At 40.5% G+C, this 27,480-nt stretch overlaps 1 protein-coding gene and 1 non-coding gene across 2 annotated transcripts in view; one reads left to right on the top strand and one right to left on the bottom strand.

Moving 5' to 3' along the window:
- The window catches only part of LOC103208535 (ADAMTS-like protein 1), a gene marked incomplete at its 3' end in the record, with an annotated part of 468,117 nt that overhangs the window by 341,991 nt on the left and 98,646 nt on the right, over nt 1-27,480 (top strand). The window contains exon 17 of the mRNA XM_042782739.1: nt 20,386-20,565. Coding sequence (XP_042638673.1) covers nt 20,386-20,565 — 180 coding nt within the window. The remainder of the gene's footprint in view (nt 1-20,385; nt 20,566-27,480) is intronic.
- LOC122151418 lies at nt 17,769-17,878 on the bottom strand. Its single transcript, XR_006164141.1, has one exon. It is a non-coding gene; the product is annotated as a U6 spliceosomal RNA (small nuclear RNA).

Below are 27,480 nucleotides of genomic sequence, written 5' to 3'. Positions count from 1 at the left end.
GAGAGAATCAAGCTGGCACGCAGCACGCTGGTTGCTGTTCCCAACAAAGGATGAATCCGAAACCTCCAGGGCGAGCGGCGAGCCGCTCACTCAAGGAAGTATATAGTCCGGAATGCCGTTCTTCCAGCCTGTCCCTGGGATAGCACTGTAGGCAGGCCACACCCCAGGGAAACTCCCCCCGGGCAGACCGGCCGCTCAGAACCCAGTCATGTGATCCATCATGGGAACCACCACTCACAACTGGAGTCCAGCCAAGTTGACACATCTTCAACTATCACACTTCCTGATTTTAAACCATCCAGTATCCCTTGTTCTGTTAGAGTGACAGACTCCTAGTCTATGTACAGGTTCCTCATGAGTACAATTAAGTGTTCTGGAATTCCCATTCCTCTCAATGTTATCCACAATTTGTTATGATCCACACAATCATATGCCTTTGCATAGTCAATAAAACACAAGTAAACAACTTTCTGGTATTCTTTGCTTTGAGCCAAGATCCATCTGACATCACCTATGATATCTAATCCAAGTAGTAGTCTAGCTTAACTAGTAAGAAAAAGGCCTGCTTTGAGCATTATAGGAGCTCTTATGGCATAATGCCTAAGTCATTTGATGGATAACCAGGAGGCTGGCCACTCCTTGGAAGGAAGATTGGGCAATCTACATCCGTAGTGATACCACCTTGGAAACCCAAGGAGGGGTTGCTATGAGTCAGATCCGACCCGACAGCAGTGGATTTGGTTTTTGTTTGTTTTATTTAGAGCATTATGCTCTTTTAGGAACTCTGTATAGGATCAAATTGGCAACCACAACTTGAACAATGAGACAGGAACCTTAGGGGGCAGTGAGTTTATGTTAATGGAGGAAGAACAACTCAGAAAAAGAAAGAATGATTGTACAACTCAAAGAATGTAATCAGCATCACTAAATGGTACATGCAGGAACTGTTACATTGATGTATGTTTTGCTGTATATATTCTCAACAACAATAACAAAGTTTTAAAAAATTTTTAAAGAAGATAACCTGCTAGCCATTGGCCTTTGTATTGGTTTCCCGTAGCTTCTGCAACAAATTAACACAAACTGGTAAAGCACCTGAAATGTATTCTTTCAACTCTGGAGGCCATAAATCCAAAATCAAGGTGTCATCAGAGCAGTACTTCCCTGAAGGCTATAGAGAGAATCCATCCTTCATTCTTCTAGCACTGGTGGCTATCAAACCCCTTGGTTTCCATGACTCGTGGCCCTGTCATTCCAGTTTCTGCCTCTGTCTTCACATTGCCTGTGCCCCTACATGTCTGTTTTCTCCTCTGTGTGTTACATAAGGCACTTGAAATTGAATTTAGATTCTACTTGAATAATCCAGGATGATCTCATCTCAAGATCCTTAACTTATCTACATATGCAACACCCTTTTTTGCAAATAAGGTTATATTCTCATGACGTCTAAGCCAGACTATATGATCAAGAAAGGAAGGGACTAAGTCTCAGTGAGACCCAATTGGGTTTGTAAAGCATAGAGGGGTGGTGGCAGAAAGATACATGGCAAGTCTCTGAGTCTTATATTTATTGAGCACCTGCTCTGTTCCAGTAATACATATCAGAGAATGTTTCATTGTTATTCATAAGATTTTCAGTGGCCAATTTTTTCAGAAGTGGCTGGCCCCATCCTTCTTCCCAGGTTGTCTTAGTCTGTAAGCTTCTCTGAAACCTATCCACATGGGTGACCCTGTTGATAATGGAAATACCAGTGGCATAGCTTCCAGCCTCACAGCAACACACAAGCCACCACAGTACAACATACTGACGGACTAGTGGTGGTGTTCAAGAGCCATTTTTTTAAGGAACTTTATTTTTATAAGAGCTAATACTTGGACAGCACTTACTATGTATCAAGCAGCTCTAAACTAACTTCACATGTTAGTTCATTTGATGCCACTACCCTATGTGATAGAAGTGGCATAGCATAGTGCCTAAAGCACTTGACTGCTAACCAGAAGGCTGGTGGTTCATACCCACCAGCCACCTCTCAGAAGGAAGATGGAGCAATCTACTTCCGTAGTGATACTACCTCGGAAATCCAAGGAAGGGTCACTATGAGTCGGGTCCAACTCGACGGCACATAACAACAACAACGACAACAACCCTATGTGATAGCTATTATTTTCCCTTATTTAAAAAAAAAAAAAAGATTTCATACCTTAAGATTGTGAGGTTTGCATGAATTCAAACCTATGCATTCTCTCTTCATAATCTTAACTCTTAGCTCTTAACCATTGTGTTCTTGAATTTTCTCTTAATCCTTGTGACTACCCTTTTGGGAAACAGGCATCCGAGAAGTTGTGTTTTCCCAAAGTTGCATAGCTGGTAAAGGAAAGAGAGCCCGTAGGCTTCAAAATCTGTTCCCTTGTCCACTATGCATTGCCAGTTTCCCAAGATGACTTTATCATTTGCTCTAAAGTATTATATTGCAAGGAAATATGAAAAAACTGAAAACCAAACTCACTGCCATCAAGTTGGTTCTGACTCATAGCGATCCCCTTTGGGTTTCTGAGGTGATAAATATTTATGGAAGTTGATTGCCCAATCTTCCTTCCAGGGAGGGGCTGGTGGATTTGAACTGCCAACCTTCTGGTTAGAATTTAAATGCCTAAGGCACTAGGCCACCAGAGCTCCTCCCTGAGCTATCTCCCTTTGCAAATACTGCTCTTTTGTTCTCTAAGATACTAAGGAGTGTGTCTACTTGATGTAAATGTTCACCCTATAAGCATGTCTGTTGTTTGACTGGAAGCCAAGGGAGTGAGTTATATACCAGACTTGAAGGGTAACTAGAGGCCAGAGTCTTAGTGGTCTTACCAAGCTCTATCAGACCAGTAAACCTATCTTTTTTATGATTTTGAGTTTTGTTCCATATTGTTCTCCCACTCTATCCAGGATCTCCTACACTGGTCCTTTTCTGAGTGGTTGGCAGTGGTAGCTGGGCACCATCCAGTTCTTCTGGTCTCATGGTCACATAGGCTGAGTTTTGCATGGTCCACTAGTCCCATGGATGACTTATTTCCATGTGTCTTTGGTTTCCTTTGTTCTTCTTTGCTGTAGACAAGGAGAGTGTCATTGTTGAATCTAGATTGGCCTTTTCTAGCTTTTAGAGGCCCCTTAATTCTGCAGCTCACAGTCCCTTCCTTCAACTTCAGAGTGCATCATCTCAACCTTTGATTCTGTGTTGCATCTTCTCTCTCTGACTCTGATCCCTCTGCCTAAACACAAGAACCCTTGTGATGACATTGGACCCACTTAGATAACACAGGATAATCTCCTTATCTCAGAATCCTTAATTTAATCACATCTGCAAAATCTCTTTTGCCATGTAATGTAAATTATGCTTCCAAGGATTAGGACATAGGCACCTTGGAGTGCTATTATTCATCCTACCACAGCCTGCATGTTGTGGGCTAAACACTTAATCTCCACTAGCACCAGGTCCTTAGGATTCAGAACCTGCCTTTCACCTACCACTCCCCACCCCCAGAATCTATGAGCACCATATGCATCAGTGTTGCTTCTTGATTCATTCTGATTCTAAAAAGTAAATTTAAAAGAGGAAGGAGAAGGGGGAGGTTATTAGAAGGGTTAAATTGAATGAACTAGTAATTCCACTCCAAAACACAGTTTCTATTTCTCTTTGTTGCTTATGTTTTATGTTCAGGATTGTGTTCACCCAATGTAATATGTGTACACAGATATTACACATATTTGTGCAGAGACTGCAACAATCTCCATAGCCCTATTTTCCCTCTTGCTTAAAACTGTGACTATTTTTGCCATTTCCCTATATACTTCCTTTTTAAAAATCAGGGTTAGATTTCAAAATACTCGTAGTTCAGCTGTGTGTTTAAAAGAAAAAAAAAAGCATGTGAGAGAAGAGTCGCTGCTGGTAATATTAAGGAAAAAAAAAGAGAATTTTAATGATAAATATAGATGCTTGAGAGGAGATCTGGTAGCGTAGTGCCTAAAGCACTTGACTGCGAACCAGAAGGCTGGTGATTCAAATCCACCAGGCCACTCCTCGGAAGGAAGATTGGGCAATCTACTTCCGTAGTGATACTGCCTCAGAAACCCAAGGAGGGGTCGCTATGAGTTGGGTCCAAGTCAATGGCACATAACAACAGCAACAACATAGATGCTTGAGAATTAATTCTATTATAATTATTATTTTCTAGCTTTAATTAGACACATACATGCAGAAAAGAATAACTTTGGTCTTTATCACAGGACTGGATTCTGGCAGAAAGTCATTGGAGTTATGAGTTTTGTTAGTTTCCAGTGACTGTAATATAAATCTACATAAGCTAGAGATGATATTTATTTAAAATGTTGTGTCTCAGGGAGAAACAAAAACTATTAGCATGTTTATCTCATTTTCATGCAATACATTTTCAGTGTGTTTCATAAGGAAATGGATCTATTTTTACAAACACAGAAAATGTTAAGCAAAACAGAGATCAGAAGCCAAATTTCACATGTGGATGTTTTGGGGGGTTTTTTGTTAGCAGAAAACACTTTGACTGAATTGCCCTGCATATTAATCAGGGTGCAGCTAAATGCTTCACATAGTAACAGGAATATTAAGCACAGAGGAGACTATGTGTAGTCCTTGGGCTTCCAGGGTTCTTTAAGAAAGCTTAATACTCTCTCACTGCCAGTGAGTCTATTCCGATACACAGCAACCCTATGGGACAGAGTAAAACTGCCCCATAAGGTTTACCAGGCTGTAAATCTTTACAGAAGCAGATGACCTCATCTTTCTCCTGTGGTGGGGCTGGTGAATTCAAACTGCCAACATTTTGGTTAATAGCCGAACGCTTTATCCGCCATACCACCAGAGCTCCTTAAGAAAACTTGATAATACGCTCCCCCCCCCAAGGAAAAAAACAATGATTGAGGTAAAATTCTGCTCTCATTTTAATCATTTTGTTTAGTAAAGGAGAGCCCACTCCCCACTTCTCTTTGAGTCTTTAAGCCCTAACTCAGTTTGGAGTAGTTAGAACCCCTATTATATACTAATCACTGTCTCTAACTGCCTTTTTACACCTGTCAAGTTCATATACCACATACGTTATGTACAAATTCCAAAGGTCTAATACCTGACTCCCACCCCTTGTCTGTCAGTTTGTCACACTGTGATGGCTTGTGTTGCTGTGAAGCTGTAAGCTATGCCACCGGTATTTCAAATACCATCAGGGCCACCCATGGTGGACAGGATTTAGTGGAGCTTCCAGACTAAGACAAACTTGGAAGAAGGAAAGGGCTATCCACTTCTCAAAGATTGGCCAGTTAAAAAACCTTATGAATAGCAGTGAAACATTGTATGATATATTACTAGAAAACTTTATGAATATCCCTGAAACATTGTGTGATGCAGTGCCAGAAGATGAGCCTCTCAGGTGGGAAGGCACTCAAAATACGACTGGAGAAGAGCTGTCTCTTCTGAGTAGAACTGACCTTAATGATGTGGCTAGAGTAAAGCTTTTGGTACCCATGTTTGCTGATGTGGCACATCTCAAGATGAGAAGAAATACCTGCAAACATCCATTAATAATCGAAACATGGAATGTATGAAGTATGAATCTAGGAAAATTGGAAGTTGTCAAAAATGAAATTAAATGCATAAAGATCAACATCTAGGTATTAGTGAGCTGAAATGGACTTCTTTTTGGCCATTTTGAATCAGATGATCATATGATCTACTATGCTAGGAATGACAAATTGAAGAATGGTGTGGCATTCATCATCACAAAGAATGTATCAAGATCTATCATGAAGTGCAGTGCATCATCACAAAGAATGTATCAAGATCTATCATGAAGTGCAGTGATAGGATAATATCCATACAACTATGAGGAACACTAGTTAATACTATTATTCAAATTTATGCACCAACTGTCAAAGCCAAAGATGAGAAAATTTATGATTTTTACCAAGTCTGCAGTCTGAAATTGACCAAACATGCAATCAAGATGTTTTGATTATCACTGGTGATTGGAATGCAAAAGTTGGAAACAAAGAAGAGTCACTGGTAGTTGGAAAATGTTACCAAGTGGCCTTGGTAACAGAAATAACACTGGAGATCACATGATAAAATTTTGCAAGATGAATGACTTACTGCAAATACCTTTTTTCAACAACACAAATGGTGGCTACACACATGGACTTCACCAGATGGAGTACACAGGAATCAGGCTGACTACATCTGTGGCAAAAGGCAATGGAGAAGCAAAATATATGTTTAGCTAAAATAAGGCCAGGAACTGATTGTGGAACAGACCATCAACTGCTCATATGCAAGTTCAAGTTGAAGCTGGAGACAATTGAAACAAGTCCATGAGAGCCAAAATATGACCTTGATCATATCTCTTCTGAATTTAGAGACCATCTAAAGAATAGATTTGATGCACCGATGACACCAATGACCGAAAACCAGAGGAATTGTGGGATAACATCAAGAACATCATCTGTGAAGAAAGCAAAAGGTCATTAAAAAGACAGGAGAGAAAGAAAAGACCAAAATGGATATCAGAAAAGACCCTGAAACTTGCCCTTGAACAGAGAGTAGCTAAAGCAAATGGAAGAATCAACATGATAAAAGAGCTGAATAGAAGATTTCAAAGAATAACTCGAGAAAACAGGGTCATTTATTACAATGAAATGTGCAAAGATCTGGAGTTAGAAAACCAAAAGGGAAGAACATGCTTGGCATTTCTCAAGCTGAAAGAACTGAGGAAAAAACTTAAGCCTTGAATTGCAATATTGAAATATTCCATATTTCACATTCCATATTCCAAATATTGAAAGATTCCCTGGGCAATATGTTGAATGATACAGGAAACATCAAAAGAAGATAGATAGAATACACAGAGTCACTATACCAAAAAGAACTGGTAGATGATCATCCATTCCAGGAGGTGGCATATGATAAAGAACCAATGGTACTGAAGGAAGAAGTTGAAGCTGCACTAAAGGAAGTGGCAAAAAACAATTCTCCAGGATTTGATGGAATACCCATTGAGATGTTTCAACAAATGGATGCCCCGCTGGAGGCACTCAGCTATGCCAAGAGATCTGGAAGACAACTCCAACTGACTGGAAGAGATCCATATTTGTACCATTCCAAAGAATGGTGATCCCACAGAATATGAAAATTATCTAATAATATCATTGATCTCACATGCAAGTAAAATCTTACTGAAGATAATTCAAAAATGGTTGCAGCAGTATATTGACAGAGAACTTCCACAAATGCAAGCTGGATTCAAAAGAGAACATGGAGTGAGGGATACCATACCTGATGTCAGATGGATCTTGGCTAAAATCCAAGAATACCAGAAAGATGTTTACTTGTGTTTTATTGACTATGCAAAGGCATTTGATTGTGTGGATCGTAAATTTTGGATAGCATTGAGAAGAATGGGAATCCCAGAACACTGAATTGTACTCATGAGGAACCTATACATAGACCAGGAGGCTGTTGTTCAAACAGAAATCATGGTTGTCTAGAAGAGGGAGTGTGTCACGGTTGTATTCTTTCACCATACTTATTCAATCTATATGCTGAGCAAATAGCCCAAGAAGCTATACTCTATGAAGAATATTGTGGCATCAGGATTAGGGAAAGGCTCATTAACAACCTGAGATATGCAGACTTTGCTTGCTGAAAGTGAGGATCATTTTGAGCACTTACTGATGAAGATTAAAGATTGCAATCTGCAATATGGATTACACCTCACTATAAAGAAAAAAAAATCCTCACAATTGGACCAATAAGCAGCATCACAACAAATGGAGAAAAGATTGAAGTTGTCAAAGATTTCATATTACTTGGTTCTACAAGCAACGCCAATGAAAGCAGCAGTCAAGACATCAAAAGACGTATTGGATTGGGCAAATCTGTTGTGAAAGACCCCTTTCAAGTGCTGAAGAGCAAAGATTTCTCCTTGAAGACTAAAATGAGCCTAATCCAAGCCAAGGTATTTTCAGTTGCCTCATATGCATGTGTGAGCTGGACAACAAATAAGGAAGACTGAAGAAGAGTTCATGCTTTTGAATTGTGGTGTTGGCAAAGAATACTGAAAATATCATGGACTGCTAAAAGAACTAACAAATCTGTCCTGGAAGCAATGCAGCCAGAATGCTCCTTGAAAGTGAGAATGGGCAGACTTTGTCTCACCTACTTTGGTCATGTTATCACAAAGGACCATTCTCTGGAGAAGGAGGTCATGCTTGGTAAAATGGAGGGTCAATGAAAGAAGGGAAGGCCCTCAACAGGGTGGCTGCAGTGATGGGCTCAGGTATAGTAGGGATCATGAGGCTGGCATAGAACTGGGCAGTATTTCATTCTTTTGTACTGAAGATCACTATAAGTTGGAGAGAACTCAACAGCATATAACAGCAACAACAACATGGGCAAATATTGACTGATGCAGGAAATGTCAAAAAAAGATGGAAGGAATACACAGAGTCGCTGTACCAAAAAGAATTGGTCAATGTTCATCCATTTCACAAGGTGGCATATTATCAAGAACTAGTGGTATTGAAGGAAGAAGTTGAAGCTACTTTGAAGGAACTGGTGAAAAACAGGGCTCCAGGAATTGATGGAATACCCATTGAGATGTTTCAACAAACAGATGCTAAACTGGAGGTGCTCACTTGGCTCTGCCAAGAAATTTGGAAGACAGCTACCTAGCCAAATGACTGGAAGAGATCCATATTTGTACAGATTCCAAAGAAAGGTGATCCCACAGAATGTGGAGGTTATCGAATATTATCATTAATACCAGACACAAGTAAAATCCTGCTGAAGATAATTCAAAAACAGTTGTAGCAGTATATTGACAGACAACTTCCAGAAATGCAAGCTAGATTCAGAAGAGGACATAGAATGAGGGATATCATTGCTGATGTCAGTTGGATCTTGCCTGAAAGCAAAGAATACCAGAAAGATGTTTACTTGTGTTTTATTGACTATGGAAAAGCATTTGACTATGTGCATCATAACAAATCACGGATAACACTGAGAAGAATGGGAATTCTAGAATACTTTATTGTACTCATGTTGAACCTATATGTAGACCAGGAGGCTTTGTTCAAACAGAGCAAGGAGATAGTGCATGGTTTAAAATCAGGAAGAGAGTGTGTCGGGGTTATGTCCTTTCACCATACTTATTCAGTCTGTATGCTGAGCAAATAATCTGAAAAGCTGGACTCTATGAAGAAGAACGTGGCATCAGGATTGGAGGAAGACTCATTAATAACCTGCAGTATGCAGAAGACACAACTTTGCTTGCTAAAAGTGAAGATGACTTGAAGCATTTACGATGAAGATTAAAGACTACAGTCTGCAGTATGGATTACACCTCAATATAAAGAAAACAAAAATCCTCACAACTGGACCAATAAGCAGTCCCTCAACAAGATGGATTGACACAGTGGCTGTAACGATGGGCTCAGGTATAGCAAGGATTGTAAGGCTGGCACAGAAATGGGCAATGTTTCATTCTGTTGTACATGGGGTCGCTATGAGTCAGAACCAACTTGATGGTACCTAACAACAACAACAAAAAACAATACCCACATGCCCTGGAGAGAACAATCATGGGAGAAGGAAGAGCTGCTTATGCACAGGGAGATAGCTCAGGGTGCAGAAGAGTATGAAGGGATGGACACTGGGAGGAGGTAACTATGGGGAGGAAGCGGGAGGGGAGCTGCTGCATTGTAAATTTTGGTCAATGATATGAGACAAAGTATATGTGAACTGCTGTAGGAAAAGTGAATTTACTCTGTAAATCTTCACCCAAATCCTAATAAAAAAAATAAAAAATAAAAAAACCAATACCTAACTCAATACACAACACACTTTCTCTAGCAAATCTCACCTTCCATTATCAATTTTACAGTGTAGATAACAACACCATCTAGTTTGTATCCTAGGTAGAACCTTGAGCCTTTCAGCCTCATTTTGTACTTCATACTCAGTCAACATCCCAAGTCCTATTGATTCCATCTCTTATATTTTTCCCACCCCTCTCTCCCATCTTAACCCTCTGCCATTCCCTTGGTTCAAGTCCTTAAAATCAGCTAAGCAAATCATTGCAAATACCTTTTTTCTTGATATCCCTGCATGATCTTTCCTAACTTCAACCCAGGGTTCCCAACCTACTATCAATGGATTTTTAACACAGACCCTCCCTGCACCCTTTAAAATATGAATATACACTGAGAATCCCTGAAGAGGGGCATAGAAAGCAGTGTTATATAGAATGATTTGAACCTTTTCTCCATGGCACACTGTTAATACCTCTCAGGGCAGTATTCTTTGGAGCTCATTGGCATGCACTGCCTGGTTTAGTCTCTACAAATTAGACCATGTTATTCCATACTCTAAAACCCTAAATGCCTCACCATGGTTTTAGGATTATGTCCACAGCCATTTACCATCTGTCCCTCATCCAACTTCTCAGTTTCCTTCCCAAGCACTCTTCTCCATGAGGTCTATGCTCTACCTTCTCAAGACTCTCCAATTAATTGCACATGCCACACTCATTTATACCCTTGAGTCTTTGCGTGGAGTGTCTGACTCTGCCAGCCCTCCTTGTCTCCCTGGCCAGCTTCTCATATATCACCTCATCTGCAGAGCCTTCCCTAAATTTTCCATAAAGTCTTAGTTGCACACTCTTTTACATTTCCTCTGTTTCAAAGTATTTTTTTCTCCACACTGAACTGCAAATACCTGAGATTTATTAACTATTTTTTTTCCACTGTGGTGAGTATATATAAGAAAAAATTTGCCATTTCAACATTTTTCACATGGACCATTTGATGATACTAATTATGTTCAACTATCACCACTATCCATTTTAAAATCTCCAACATCTTCACATGATGCCTGGCACTCAGCGGGTGCATCATAAAAGTTTGATGAAAGGATGAATGAGTGAGTGAATAAATGAATGAAATAAGTTAGAAGATGTTAGCATAGTACGTTATTTTTAAACTGGACAGTTGGTCTTAGAAAAGTGAACAGAAATATTACTTTCTGTTGAGCTCAGTTGCATAACTTGAAGTGCCAAGGAAAGGAACTCAGCTCTCAGTAAAATAAACTACCTAGAGGGGACCAAAAGCATCAGCACAGGAAGAATCTATTAATGTGCTAATCATGAGAAGATCTCAAAAACACAGATCCCCTTGGCCTTGGTATTTTTGGGTCAAAACACAACTTTTAGGGTTTTTCTTACTGTATATTTCTTACTTTCTTTATCAAACAAATTATCCCAAGACTTCATATCATGAAAGACATGTAGCAACTAGTATAAACAGTCAACTTTTTAAGCAAACATGATACTACATGTTTAGGAGCAAACTCCCTGACAGTATTCCCTCAGCTACATGGATGTCCATTATATCTGGAGTGTCAGAGTGTCCAAGAGAGCACATGCTGTTGCTTGCTGAAGTCCACTGCTGGCTTGTTCAGAAGCAGCTTCTGTCTAATCAGCAAAATCTGATCAGAGGTAGATGTTTGGCCCATCAACTGGATGTTTCTTTTCCATCTTTTAAACATCCGGTATTTTGACTCCTTTATTCATCTGATGATCAATTTAATAAGCATTTATAAAATGCATACTCTTTTCCAGACATTGAACTACGCACTTGAAAACATAAAGACTAATAAATTCACTTTCCTCAAAATGTCATAATCCTATGGGCACACAGGGAGGTGGAGGAAAATAGAGTGTCCCTTATGAAACGTGTTGTACCCTTACAGGCTAGGGTGGAGTGCGAGGTAATAAATAAACAAAAATAAATAAGGTGATGAATATCCCCCATGATACAGACAGGTTAAAGGAGACATTAATGAAGAAGTGGCCTTTGACTTGGGCCTTCAAGTATCATTGGAGGTTTCTAAATGGACCAAGAGATGAAGGTCATTGATGACAGAGTAAACAACATGATCAAAGGGTTGAACAGATAGAGTGTCTGTGTGTTCAGGGAAGGACATATAGTCCATTGTAGCACATGGCAGTGGAGCAAAGAACATGGCTGGAAATTTTAATTTAGGGTAGAATATGGGGGACCTGAAGGACATTCTCAGGAGTCTGGACTTTATCTTCTAGACACTGAGCGTTCCCTAAAAGCTTTATGTCTAGATCAACCTTTAAAATAACAAGCAGATTTTTTAAAAAAAGATTTTGTCATCATGTTGTCTCAGTTTTCTATACAGACTTACGGGGAATTATTGAAGGTTGTCCCTGAAATCAAGCCCCATCTGCAAGTTCATAATCCAGCTGTTATTTTAAGAGAGTGATCACTCTGAAGGATAATTTTATTACATCTCCACCCTTAAAGTTAAGCAAATAATTTCATCATCTGCTTCTTTAATTTGAAAGAGGAAGAAAATTAACCTACACTTGACCTTATTGCCAAATTTACTAAGAACCTCTAACTGAACAGATTGAATCTGAGAGCTGTTTTTATTCAGCTACTTGTTTATTTTTGGAACATTCATTCCCATTAAACAGAAACCCATGTGCCTCATAAAATATTTAGAAAAAAAGAACATTTTAGCCCTTAAGCATTGGAGAGATCTGTATCCTAAAATCCAGTGTACTAGTGAAGCACCTAAAATGTCAATCATAGGGTAACAAATTTCAGGAGCATGTTCCTTATGCCTGATAGATTCAACAGGATCCATGGGGAATTTGACTGTGAATTATAAAAAGAAAAGTGGCTTGATGTCATTTGAAGCTTAGGAGATAATTATTTTATGAGTCAGCCATTATTTTTCTCATAGAAAAATACACTGCATTTGCACTACAGTGTAAATACATATGAATCATATCAAAATGCCACGTACCTCCAGCATCAGTTATAAAATGTCAGCCTACTATTCAGCTCATACCCTGGCCTCTTTATTAGAAACTAAATAACTCATTAATTTTAAAGAAAAGAAGAAAGGATGTGGAAAAGGAATACTGGGGATGGATTGATTTCAATCCTAGTCTCTTGTTAATGAAATAATAATATCATACTTGGAAGAAGTTTTGAATGGAATTCTCAAGCCTTATTATGATGAATGTTACTTTTGGTCACATTGGTGGAATAATTATGTATTTTATGATTCTAAGAGAAAATGGGATATTACTAACAGACAAGGGAAGATTTGGCAGAAACTCCAAAATCCAACCACCTACCAACAGATTGGGAGCTCTGGTAGCATAGTGGCTAAGACACTTGCCTGCTAACCAGACGGCTGGCGGTTCAAACCCACCAGCCACTCCTCGGAAGGAAGGTTGGGCAATCCTACTTCCGTAGTGATACTGCCTCGGAAACCCAAGGAGGGGTCGCTATGAGTCAGGGCTGACTCGACGGCACATAACAACAACAACAACAACAACCAACAGATTGAGTGCCTACCACATACTATACATATCTTAGAGCATCTTAGAGTACTCCCGTATCTCCTTACCTGGCATTTAAGACCATTTTTGATTAGACGTCAAAACCCCTTTTCAAACCTTATCTCTAATGAAGCCCCCCCACACAAGCCCCAATAAACGACCTACCATTCAAGAATAGGTCTTGACTTTCCAGTCACTGTGTCTTTGTTCCTCCTGTTCTGATTGCTGAAATTTTCTTCACTTCATATTTGTTGAAATCTTATGTATATATCCCTTCAGGCTTACATAAATGGCATCTTTATGAAGCCTTCTCAGATGTGCGTAGTCTAAATAATGCTTGACTCTCCCTGTGCTCCGCTGTTTTAATGCTTATAGTCTCCTTCCTTGTATATCACTGGTAATTATGTATGTTGTCTGTCTTCTCCCCTAGACTGTAAGGTCTTGAGACTAAAAAATTATCTTTTTTCTCTGAATCTCTTTTTATAAAAGTACCTAGTTTGTTATCTTTCACATTGTTGTTGTTGTTATTTGCCATTGAGTCAGCACCGACTCATAGTGACCCCTCCTTGGGTTTCCGAGGCAGTATCACTACGGAAGTAGGAATGCCCAACCTTCCTTCCGAGGAGTGGCTGGTGGGTTTGAACCGCCAGCCTTCTGGTTAGCAGTCAAGTGTCTTAGGCACTACGCTACCAGAGCTCCCAGATGTTTAATAAATAGTAAATTACTTTGAAGCAAATACATGACATATCTCTGCTCACCAGAATCGGTTGTCTAGAATTCAGTCTCTTTTTCCAAAACAGTGTGCACCTCTGACTTACAGAAAACACATGAGTAATTGTTCTGTTTTTTACAACTCTCATAATAAAACACTATTCATCCTTTGCTAACCTCACTAACTTACAAATAGAAATTTCTCTATGATTCTTATTTCCACTAAATATTTAGAGAGTGTGCTAGAAATAGAGTAATTAAGACCAATTTAGTCCCTGTCTTGATGGAACATGGAAACTGTCTAACTCAAACTCTTCCAGCTTCATTCATTCAATAATGTAAATTTATTAAATACCAATCATAGACCAAGTGTGACTCATAGTGACCCCTCCTTGGGTATCCAAGGTGATATCACTACAGAAGTAGATTGTCCAACCTTCCTTCCAGGGAGTGGCTGGTGGATTTGAACCACCAGCCTTCGGGTTAGCAGTCAAATGCCTTAGGCACTATGCCACTAGACCTCCTTAAGTTTGGCCAATCCTTAGGAAATCAGTAATTCACGTGGTTAGTTATCTAGTTATTTAAAAAATAATTCTGAGGAAGGACTAAGTAATAACAGATTATAATTAATTTGATTATAGAATAATTAATTGGTTAGAAGTGAGAATTTGATAGAAATAAGAGAAGGCTGGACCTAAGAAGTTAAGCCATGCAATAGACCATAAAAACCATATTTAAAACTTTAGTTATCCATAGTTACGAGTTCAACTAAGTAAATGGTATTCTTAGCCACTACTTTAAATTTCCCACATCCACCAACTGGAATTGCCCAGACATTTGTATAAGGGCTTACATTTGCAGAAGGCACCAGGCTAGATAGTGGGAGAACAAAATGAGTTAAAGAAGTGAAATCCTTTAAGATTTTCTCAACTGCTATTAAGTAAGTGCTAAAATAAAATTGCCTAACAAAATGCTAGGAAATCACCAAAAGGAGCCCGAGAAGCCAAAGGCTTGGTCCCCTCACAGACTGCGTCATTGGCTCTGAGATCCTAGACTGGTCCTTAATGAAGCTAAAGTACATACTAGACAACCCCTTGGAAGGAATTGTCTGGATCTGTGGTGAGTAACAACTGACTGGTAAACTACCATGTGTAGTCCACCTTCCCCCAGCCCCTGACACCCTTGGTCCATGACATAACCTAAGGGATGTCTCAAATACAGCCTTTCAACTCAGAAATAAAAGATTGAGGAAAGATACTTTCCAGCACCATCACAATGTAGATAAACTATTTTAGAATGCTGGCCTCAGTCTAGATTACAGACCAGCTTTTACCTATCCAAGTTGGTTACCAGAACTGAATTACAAACTGCCACCCTTCTTGTGAGAAGCTCTGGTGGCATAGTGCCTAAGGCATTTGACTGCTAACCAGAGGGCTGGTGGTTCAAACCCACCAGCCACTCCTTGGAAGGAAGTTTGGGCAATCTTCTTCCATAGAGATCACACCTCAGAAACCAAAGGGGAGGGGTCACTGTGAGTTGGAACTGACTGCACAGCACTGAGTTTTTGTTTTTTTCTTAATCCTTCCTGTGGGGTGAGAGACCAGGCCTTTCAAACTTAGTTCTTATGAGGCATGGGGCCCTCAGCACAAAGTAGCAGGCAGAGTACCCTCCACTGGTTCTGTAAGCAGAGAGGAGTTTCCATACCACAAGAGAGAGAATTCTAGTTTGAGTTATTCTCTTAGCTATGTCCACAATCCACAGCGCAAAGCATGGTATTGAGTAAGAGCTCATTAAATGTTGCGATGAATGGAAATAAGCCAGTTCTGTGTGGCCTTAGGTCACTTTATGTCTCTCAGCCACAGTTGTTGTTTTTGTTTTGTTTACATCCACTTTTTTTTTTTTAGCATCCACTTTCTTTTTTTTTTTTTTAATTGTGATTTGGGTGAAAGTTCACAGAGCAAATTCATTTTCCAGACACTAGTTCATACACATTTTGTCTCATGGCATTGACTGCAATTCTCCACAATGTAACAGCTCTCTTCTCACTTCCTCCCCATAGTTACCTCTTCCCTGTGTCCTTCCTTCCTATACACTCCTGCCCCCCAAGCTGTCTCCCTGTGCATACACTGCTTTCTATTCTCCCGTGATTGTGTACATCCACTTTTAATGCAGAGCCATCCCCATTAGTAAATTTAAAAAATAAATTAAAAGTTGCCATCTGATTAACTTTGATTCATGCAACCTCATGTGCAGCAGAGTATAACTGGGCTGCATAGGGTTTTCTTTCTTTTTATTTTATTTTTTAAATTGAGATTTGGCTGAAAGTTTACAAAGAAAATTCACTTTCCATACAGCAGTTCACATACACTTTGTCTCATGATACTGACTACAATTTACCCCAATGCAACAGCTCCCCTCCCACTTCCTCCGGATAGTTACCTCTTCCCTGTGTCCATCCCTCCCTTCACTCCTACCCCTGAGCTGTCTCCCTGTGCATAAACAGCCCTTCTTTCTCCCACGATTGTTCTCTTCAAGGAATGTATCTGCCTCAGGTAAATGTTCAACTCATATGCCTGTCTTTTGTTTGGCTGGAAGCCACAGGTGTGGGTTCAATTCCAGACCTAAAGGGCAGTTAAGGGCCATGTCTCAGTGGTTCCACCAGGCTCTATCAGACCAGCAATCCTGGTCCCCCTTTATTTTGCAAAATGATTTTGAGTTTTGTTCCACATTGTTCTTCCTCTCTATCCAGGATCTTCTGCATAGATCACCCTCCAAGTGGTTGACAGTGGTAGCCAGTGAGCCAGTTTTTAAATGTCTAAAATGGGCCTCATAGCATGATTTCACCTTTTTTGTTAGTCATCTTTTATTCAGATCCTAGCCATATTGAGTCCCATAGAAAATTTATCTTTTTCTTTGGGATTCAGTAAAGTTACTTTCATTTCAAATTTTAAAATTTGCTAAATACACCAGTGGAGTCTCTAGCAGACAACTCTCTGGGCCCCAGGTTTTCATCTCCATCTTTATTTTATTCAACTGGAAAGGTGGAGGGGAATTACTTAGTAGAGTTTGTTGTCAACCTTGACTACACAGTACAGTTACCTGGGAAGCTTTGAAAAAAAGAAAAGAAGAGCAGTGTCTGGGAGTGATCTCTCAGAGTCTCTTATTTAATTGGTCTGAGGTGGACCCAGGCATCAGTTCTTTTTAAAAGCTCCCAGGTGATTTTAAAGTGCACCCAGTGTAGAGACCCACTGAGTAAGAGGTGACAGCTGGGCCCCAGAAGTATTCTGACTAGAGGAAGTGTTCTCACCATCTTAGCCTTAACTCCAAGGGAGGGCAAAAAAAACTCCTTGGCAGTTCTGAGTACAATGTCCTGAGCATAGCCCACAGTGAGTTCTCAGAAGGGTCCCTATTGCAGCAGGAGCTGTTCCTTCAACACTGAGTCTCAGGGTTGTAAACCAGACCTTATTCCACACCAAGCCCAAGGCAGCAAGTTAAGAAGGAGAACAGAAAAAAGAAAATAAAAAATGATAGTTGCCATTGAGTCAATTCCAACTCCTGACAACCCCTTGTGTATCAAAGTGGAACTGTGCTCTACAGGTTTTTCTTTTTTTAAATATGGAATGATTCACAAATTTGTGTGTCATCTTGCACAGGGGCCATGCTAATCTCCTCTGCCAAAGTGAGCATTCTATACAGTTTTGAGTGGCTGATTTTTCAAAAGTATATCTTCAGGCCTTTCTTTCGAGGTGTGCCTGGGTGAGCTCAAACCACCAAACTTTAGGTTAGCAACCAGATGTGTTAACTCTTTGCACCACACCCTGGATAGTTCAAACAATTAAGCACTTGGCTACTAACCAAAAGGTTGGTGGTTCAAAGCCACCTAAGTGCCAGAGAAGAAAGGTCTGACCTACTTCCGTAAGATCACACCCCTGTGAAACTCAGTCTACTCTGACACACACGGGGGGCTCTGTGAGTTGGAATTTACTCACAGCAACTGGAGGAAAGCAGAGTACTCCCTAAAACGTTTACAACCATACCCCTTGCCGTTGAGTCCATTCTGACTCATAGCAACCCTACCAGACCGAGTAGAACTGCCTCATAGGGTTTCCAAGACTGTAAATATTTATAGAAGCAGGCTCCCACATCTTTCTTCCATGGAGTGTCTGGTGGGTTTGAACCACTGATATACTAACTAGAATCAGATATGACAAAGAGTGATAGAAAACCTGAAATAACAGAGGTTTAAATAAGAAAAATCTCCTTCCCTCCCTCCCTCTCTTTTTCCTTCCCCTCCCCCTCCCCCTCCCCTCACCTCTCCCCCTCACCTCTCCCCCTCACCTCTCCCCCTCTTTCCTTCTCCCCCTCTTCTCTTGCTCCCCTCTCCCCCTCTGTTCTCCTTCCTGTCTCCCCCCTCACATTAATATAGGCAGTCCAGGGCTGATATGGTGACTTCACAATCAGGAAATGCAGAAGGGGCAAAGAGGCAGCATCTTCTGACCACCTCTAACTACCAAGAGGAAGACAGAATTATCTTTAGCAGTCCAAGGCCTGTTCTTATGAATCCAGACATGCCACCAGCCTCCAGCCCTGTTACTAACCTTGTCACCAACCGTTCCTTCTGTGGCACCCACCACCTTTCTGAGTTCGATAATTCACTGCAGTGGCCACACAGAACTCACAGATTATGGGGTTTATTAGGGAAGCAACAGGTTACAATTCGAGCTCAGGAACGTGCTCAGTCTTTCTCAGCAGCCAGCCGTCTCTCTCAGTAACACGTCTCTCTCTCATCAGCGTATCTCTCTCATCTTTCTCTCAGCAGCATGTGTCTCTCACGTCTCTCTCTCAGCAGTGGATCTTTCTCAACTGGCAGTCAGACTCTCCTCTGCCTCTAGGAGGGCTCATTTTGAGACTGGCAGAGGCTAAACTAACCAATCCCAACATCAGAATTTTATACACCTGAGAGAGAGTGAACATCCCAGAAGATTTCTGTGTGTTGCTCCAGGTGGATGACTTTAATAAGCAGCTACTCAATTACCCACAGCAAAGTGGGAGTTAAAATACTATGGCTAGAAAAGCCATATCATGTAATTTAGTACAACACAGGAAGCCAGGTTCCTGCTACCTTTTAGACTATCACAGTCCAAAGTGGAAGCTTAAATTTCAGACATCATGTTCCCCAACCAGCAAGGAGAAAGGGAAGGGGAAAGATGCCATATAGTCTTAGAAGGCACTTCCTTGAAAATTGCACACACTTCCTTAATCACATGGCCACATCTATTTTCTAGGGAGGTTGACTGGTATCATCTTTATTTAGAAGTCATGTGCCCAGCTGAAAATTAGAGGCTCTTTTACTTTTGAAAGAGTAGGGACACAAACTTGGAAATAGCTAATAGTCTGTGCTACAGGGGGCTTCTGTTGACCCTTATGCAGCTAGATTATAACTAATAAGTTACATATAAACAATATGTTTGATTGGGGTCCTGCTGAAAACCCTGGAATGGGATCATTTTTCTTACATCCTAAATTCAGTGGATATGGCTTCTACTGCCTTAAGAAATCACTGATCCATAAGAAAAGGATTCCAAGGGAATTCTCCAGAAATCTAGGCCCTACATCAAATAACCAGAAGGAAGATGGGACAATCTACTTCCGTAGTGATACTGCCTCGGAAACTCAAGGAGTGGTCGCTATGAGTCGGGTCCAACTCGACAGTACATAACAACAACAACAACAACACATCAAATAACTGCCCAATGTGGCAAACTGTGTATTTATATTAAAGAATGAGAGAGAATCCTGTCTTCTCTGCAGATTTGTACCTCTAAATTTAAGCTGGTGGCGGGAGCTCACTCTTGTTCATTGTGGAAGCAGCACAGAGTATTTTCACTGGATCATAAATATGTTTAACCCTCTATTATATTAACCTTTTAAACCAGTTGTCTTGCAAATCATTATTTCCAGAGAAACTTCTAAAATGTGAAGTCCCTTCAAATCCTTGGGTACTGTAGTTAAATACCTGGGACTAAGAGTAGCATGTGCAGATTTTTATAAGAAATTCATTTCAAAGAAAGGAAGGAAAATTCTTTGGGTTAGTTCCTGATCTTTCCTTTCCTTTCATTTTTTTCTTTCTTCATTGTCAGCCAAGGCAAAGTAAAGGTAAGACTTGGTGGTGAAAACAGCCTATTTTCCTGTGTTGGGTTGATTGTTCTTTTCTTTCTTTCCTCAGTGTTCTAGGACGTGTGGAGGGGGAATTCAGAAACGTGAGGTTCTATGCAAGCAGCGCATGGCTGATGGCAGCTTCTTGGATCTTCCTGAAACCTTCTGTTCAGCCTCAAAACTGGCTTCCCAGCAAGCCTGCAGGAAAGATGACTGCCCCAGTGAGTGGCTTCTCTCTGACTGGACAGAGGTACGTGTGCTCCTCAGAAGGAGGGCACGGACAAGGCATAGGAGGAAAAGAAGGCACCCCAAAATATACACACACAGAAGGCAAGAACAGAACAATCCTCCTAACATTATGGAGCAATGCTTTTGTAATCATTTATACAGTAGAGTGTAACTGGCTTTGACTGGGCTACAGAGACCTGAGTTAAGCAGCCAGCTCATACCCAGTGTCTTAATTTGCTATTGCTGCTATAACAGAAATATCTCAAGGGTGTATTTTTAAAAAACAAAGTTATTTTCTCACAGTTTAGAAGGCTAGAAGTCTGAACTTAGGGTTCTAGCTCTCAGGGAAGGCCCTCTCTGTCACCTCTGGGGGACAATCTCTTTCAGTTTCTGGAGACCTGGCGTTCCTTGCTTCTTTGGAGATCTCCACATGGCATGTATCTTCTCTTCCATTTGTGCTTGCTTCTCTGTGCCTAATCTCTTTTTATATGTCAAACGTGAAAAGGTTAAAGACACACACCCTGCACTCATATGGCCTTATTAAGATAACAAAATAAACCCAGTTCCCAAGTGGGATTACCACCACAGGTATAAACCCATTGCCATAGATTTTAATTTATAGGGATCCCAAAAAATAGAGTAGAACTTCCCCTTAGGGTTCCCAAGGCTATGATGAAGTGATGTATTGGGCACATCCACTGCAAAGGAACTCTTTGAAGGGTTAAAAAGCAAAGGAGTCACTTCAAAGAGTAAGATAGGTGTCTTAAGCTGGGTTCTCTCAGAGAAGGAAAACAAGTGAAGCTTCTACAGAAAGAGAGAGAGAATTTATCTCAAAGAAATAGCTTACACAGTTGTTTAGGCTGGCAGGTCCCAAGTCTGTGGGTCAAACATCAATCCAGAGACTTCTGACTAACACAGCTGCAAGGGCTGACAAACACAACGAGGATTGGCAGGGACTATAGCACGCTTATGCCTCAGAAACCCAAGGAGGGGTTGCTGTGAGTTGAATCAACTAGAGGGCGCTGAGTTTGGTTTTTTGGTATAGCAGGCTTCTGGCTTCAGAGGCTGCTGAATCTAAGATCAGCAGGTATAATGGCATATTGTTGGCTCACAGACTGCAAAGGCAACAATCCCAAGATCAGGCAATATGGCAGTCTGCTGGTTCAAGTCCAGGAACCAGAGATGATGATGAGCTAGATACAGGATTCAGATCTAGCAGAAAGCCACTGAACTTTGCCAGGATATACATACATAACATACACACACATATGTATGTGTGTGTGTGTGCATGTGAGTAAACGTGTGCATGTATATATAACCAAACTCACTGCCATCAAATCGGATCTGACTCATAATAACCCCTCCCTTGGTTTCCGAGGCGGTATCAGTACATTGCCCAAAGTAGGTTGCCCAACCTTCCTTCTGAGGAGTAGCTGATGGGTTTGAACCTCCAACCTTCTGGTTAGCAGTCAAGTGCCTTAGGCACTATGCTACCAGAGCTCCCACAAATACATACACACACATACATATATATACACACACACACATATATATACACAAACATATACACACATATACATACACACAGAGACACACACATATATATATACATATATATGTGTGTGTGTGTATATATGTGTGTGTCTCTGTGCATATGTATATGTATATATATGGGAGCTCTGGTAGCATAGTGGCTAAGACACTTGCCTGCTAACCAGACGGCTGGCAGTTCAAACCAACCGGCCACTCCTCGGAAGGAAGGTTGGGCAATCCTACTTCCATAGTGATACTGCCTCAGAAACCCAAGGAGGGGTCACTGTGAGTCAGGTTTGACTCGACAGCACATAACAACAACCATATATATATATATATATATATATATCAGATATATATATCTCAGATTTGGGAGCAGGCCACACCTCTGCAGAAATTCCCCTTGAACTGATTGGCTTCTTATAGTACATCTCATCTTGGAGGTGATTAATTTTTATCAAATCTCATCATAGCTGATGGCTACATTATAATTGCCAAACCACTGATAATCATGGCCCAGACAAACTGACACATAACCTTAGCAATCACAGTATGCCTGACCCAGGCCATGTATTTTCAGTCACCTCATATGCATGTGAAAGTAGACAGTGAATAAGGAAGAACAAAGAAAAATGGACGCATTTGAACTGTGGTGTTGGTGAAGAATACTGAGTATACCATGGATTGCAAGAAAAATGAACAAGTTTGTCTCGGAAGAAGTAAAGCCAGAATGCTCCATAGAAGACTTCATCTCATATACCTTGGACATGTTATCAGAAGGAACCGTTTCCTAGAGAAGGATATCATATTTAGAAAAGTAGAGGGTTAGTGAAAAAGAGCAAGATCCTCAACAAGAAAGACTGATAGAGAAGCTATAATAATGGGCTTAAACATAGCTATAATTGTGAGGATGGTGCAGGACTGGGCAGTTTTGTTCTGTTATACGTAGGGTCGTTATGAGTAGGAACCCACTTGACAGGATGTAAGTATAATAGTCTTTAAGGAAGTAGACTGCTACAGTTTTCTCCTGTGGAGTAGAGTGGCTGGTGGATTCAAACTTCTGACGTTTCAGTTAGCAGCCAAGCACTTAACCACTGTGCTACCAGGATTTACAACACATATTTTTGTAGGGCACATTTGATCCATAACACCTAGCATTGGAAGCATGGGATTGTAAATGGACAGAACTCTTTTTGGGACACTGGTTTCTTCACCCTGTTTTTCTATTATCCCCCCACACACACACCCCCCACCCTTGCAACTGACCTCCCTGTACTTTTACTCCCAGATGTTTCTAGTCTGTACTCAAGGAAGGCAAAGTGTTTCTAGTTCTTCTCTTCCAAGTTACTGGACAATAAAGAACATGATTTATTAGGAAAAGAATGCCAAGGCAAGTCTGCCTCTTTCCTATCAGTTTCCTGCCTCTAAACCTTCAACAACTTCCCAGCAGGAGAACTTGATTTCCCCTGTTGCCCTGTAATGTGGAAGGTGATTGTATCAGCATTCACCATTCCTGACTTTACCTTATAAATTAGGGTTTAACCTCCAACTTCCCTGTTTTTCTAACTAGTTCCTATTCTAAACTAGCATATGCTAGTTATTTACACCCAGCTTCAAGCTCTGGTGGCATAGTGCCTAAGGCATTTGACTGCTAACCAGAAGACTGGCGGTTCCATAGAGATACTGCCTTGGAAACCCAAGGAGGGGTTGCTAAGAGTCAGAACCGACTCAATGGTGGTGATTTTGGTTTTGGTTTTGAGTTGTCAAAAACTTAAATGTACAGAGAAATATCAAACGTTAGTATAACAGAACATATTTATAATAAGCAGATAGGATTTGAATTGGGCAGTGTCAACCCAGAAGATATCAGGAGAATACTCGAAAGAGAGGACAGTGAAAATGAGTTACATAGCTCCTTGCCTTGCTAATTTCTCAGAAGACAGCAACAGAACACATACAAGGCTGTAGAAACAGTCACAAAGGACAGGCAATGCATTTTCCAGTTAGACCCTAGGGTTCCTGCTCCTCAAATCTGACTGCACATAGTTAATTCTCTACAAGAGCCCAATGCCTAAGGCAAAATGATCTCTGCTAAATTACCTACTAGGCTATTGTTTGATTTGAAAGTTATTTTACAAAAATAGTTCCTTAAATGTTCAAAAGGACACCTCGGGGCAGATGGCCTAAGTAGGTCACCGCAACTTCATGGGCTCAGAAATCTGAGTTATAAGAGAATTAAAGCTGTTTCTCATAATCCTGACAACTACTTTGAGTTCCCATCAACTCCCAGCTTCGTAAGCCTGTGTGTCTTCTATAGAGAAGTCCCACCATAAACATTGCCTTGTAAGCAGATTTACCCAAGGACATAATTGTTAAGCCTGAAGTGAAAACCTTTGTCAAAACTTGATTCAGGACCCTTCCCTTTCTTTTTATATAAGTGTTTGAATTGGCCTCCCTGACCTCATTTCCTTCTTTGTATGATATACAGCCCATAGCATGGAGCTGCTGGTTGAAAACCATCACAGGAACATTTGCTTCCACCAATGGGAAGAGTGCCTCTGAAAATTAAAATGCCAGCACTTTTCGAAACATTGTTGTTGTTGTTATGTGCCATCGAGTCGGACCCGACTCATAGCAACCCCTCCTTGGGTTTCCGAGGCAGTATCACTAAGGAAGTAGATTGCCCCATCTTTCTTCCAAGGAGTGGCTAGTGAGTTTGAATCGCCAGCCTTCTGGTTAGCAGTCAAGTGCCTTAGGCACTATGCTACCAGAGCTCGAAACATAGGTTCTTAGAATCCTTGCCCCGTTGAATATCAACCATATGGAATTCCATATGGTGCCTGCTGAAGGGCTTTGCAATTGAGACTTAACTTATATTACCATAAACCTGTTGCCTTAGAGTCAATTCCTACTCATAGTGACCTGATAGGAGAGAGTAGATCTGCCCCATAGGGTTTCCAAAGCTGTGATCTTTACAGGAGCAGACTGCCACATCTTTCTTCCATGGAGCAGCTGGTGGTCAACAGCACTGCTAAACCACTAACCCACCAGGGCTCCTTCCAAACTACCAGCCAAACCAAATGAGACTCATTGCTGTCAAATGGATTTCTACTCACAGCAACCCCTCCTTGGGTTTCCAAGGCAGTATCACTACAGAAGTGGATTGCCCCATCTTCCTTACAAGGAGTGACTAGTGGGTTTGAATTGCCAGCCTTCTGGCTAGCAGTCAAATGCCTTAGGCACTACGCCACCAGAGCTCCCTCCAAATTACCATAGGTTTTGTAATTTGGCAGTGAAATTGCCTTTTAGTGTACTCTCAAATGACTCAGCACAGTAGGGAATAATTACTTTTTCACATTTTAGACACAATTTCATTTCAGCAGGATAAAGGATTAAAGAGTGTGGACCTAAAACTTAAATGTCCAAAATGTCTTGCTTTCTGTCTTCCCATTTATGGGAGCCAGTGCATTATCAGAGGAAAGTAGGAAGCACTATAGTTTCCATTTCCTTGTAGCAGGATTTTAAGTGTTGGTTATCTTACAAGATTAGTTTGATAGCCATAGCTTTATAGTTTTAACTTTGTATTAAAGCATAATATAAATAAAGAAAAATGTACTTACCAAAAAAAAAAAAGAGAGAGAGAGAGACTGTGTGAGTGTGTGTGTGTGGATAGGTTAGTAACAATTTTTCCACTGGAATGTTCATTTTGGACATGGTATTATAAATGAAAGAGATCATAATAAAAATAGCAATGCAGAAAAGAGCACCAATGTATTTGTCAAGTGGCTCTAGATGAAGACATTCACCCAATGGAGTCTTGTAAAGGGTACTGCTTTGCTATCAGGCTATATTATATTGTAAGTGGGATGCTGAGGAAGGAGCTCCCTTCTTCCTGGAGTCTGTGGCCTCTGGAGCATATGGGACATAGAGAATACAGGAAACATTCTTTTCAATCTGAAAGTTTGACTAGGTGCTAAGGAAGAAAGACTAGTAAATTAAGGTCCTATTAAGTAAAGCAGGCCTTTAGAAGATTATGGTATGTTGTTAAGGACTCAAAGACAGAAAAACCTGGTTTCAAATCCTGACTCTGCCATTTGCTGGCTATATAATCTTGGACTTAATTACTTAACCTGTCTAAGGAGTCCTGGTGGCACAAAAGTGCTTGGCTGTTAACTAAAAGGTTGGTAGATAGAACCTACCCAGTCACTCCAGCTGAAAGACCTGGAGATCTACCCCATAAAGTTTACAGCCTAAAAACACTATGGGGCAATTCTACTCCATCAGGTAGAGTTGCTATGAGTCAAAAATTGACTACATGGCACCTAACAACAACAGTAACAACAGACCTTACTTTGCTCATCTGCAAAATGGAGAAAACGATACTGCCCCAAATGTATAACTATTGAGAGGCTTAAATTAAATGATGTATATAAACTGCTTTGTGCCTAATAAAAGTTAACTTTTATTATTATTAGAATTCTCTTCCATTCCTACCCACTGTCAAGAGAAAATTAAAGGGAGTACTCATATTGACTCACTGGACCCATGGCTACAACTTACCTTCTCCCACAGGTTTTGCTGTTCTTCCTCAAGGAGGAAGTTAGATTTTGTAAACTAGGAGTAGTTAAAGGAGCTGGGGAGTAGGAGGGGACACAATGGTTAAGGCTCAGCTGCTAATTGAAAGGTGAGTGGTTTGAACCCACCAGCCACTCTACATGAGAAAAATGTGGCAATCTGCCTTTATAAAGATTACAGCCTTAGAAACCCAATGGGATAGTTGTACTCTGTCCTATAGGGTCACTATGAGTATCTACTCAGCAGGAGTAGTTAGCCATTATCCAAGGAATGTTATTAGGTTCTGAATTATCTGGGTGATGAACGAAAATTCCAAACATTGGGGAAGACCTGGAATGGAGAGAAGTAATCACCAAATCCCTGGCCTTAAACTCAGGCTGGTGCCACACAAAAATGTCCCTCAGGATGTTTGTAAAGACTCCACGTGGGCCCTGTCATCCTGAAGGCCATTCTATGGCTCTCTGGCTGAGATGAGACATACATTCCACACCCCCCACAAGGTTCCCCTTGTGAAAAGGAAGACTTGAATGATGTATAGGTGTTTTTCCTCTTCAACTATCTGGGCTCCATCTCATGGTTACTACACAGAATCCCTCAGAGACAGAACTAAGCCAAGTCTCTTTAAGCACTTCAAATAAAATTACTTTCAGATTGTATTCTGAGAGCAAGACTTCTCAAAAGGCCATACCTCTTTTTTAAAAAATTCTTCTATCTCCTGAAATAATTGATTATTAAATATTTTTAAGTCATATTTTTATGGTGGTGTTCTCCAAAATACATAAAAAATACTCCAAAATACATAAAAAAAAATTCAAGTCAGGATAGTTGA

The sequence above is a fragment of the Orycteropus afer genome, unplaced genomic scaffold (assembly GCF_000298275.1).
Source record: "Orycteropus afer afer isolate SDZICR_OR568_19922 unplaced genomic scaffold, OryAfe1.0 scaffold00450, whole genome shotgun sequence".
Lineage (NCBI taxonomy): Eukaryota > Metazoa > Chordata > Mammalia > Tubulidentata > Orycteropodidae > Orycteropus > Orycteropus afer.
This window is presented reverse-complemented; position numbering and strand designations above follow the sequence as displayed.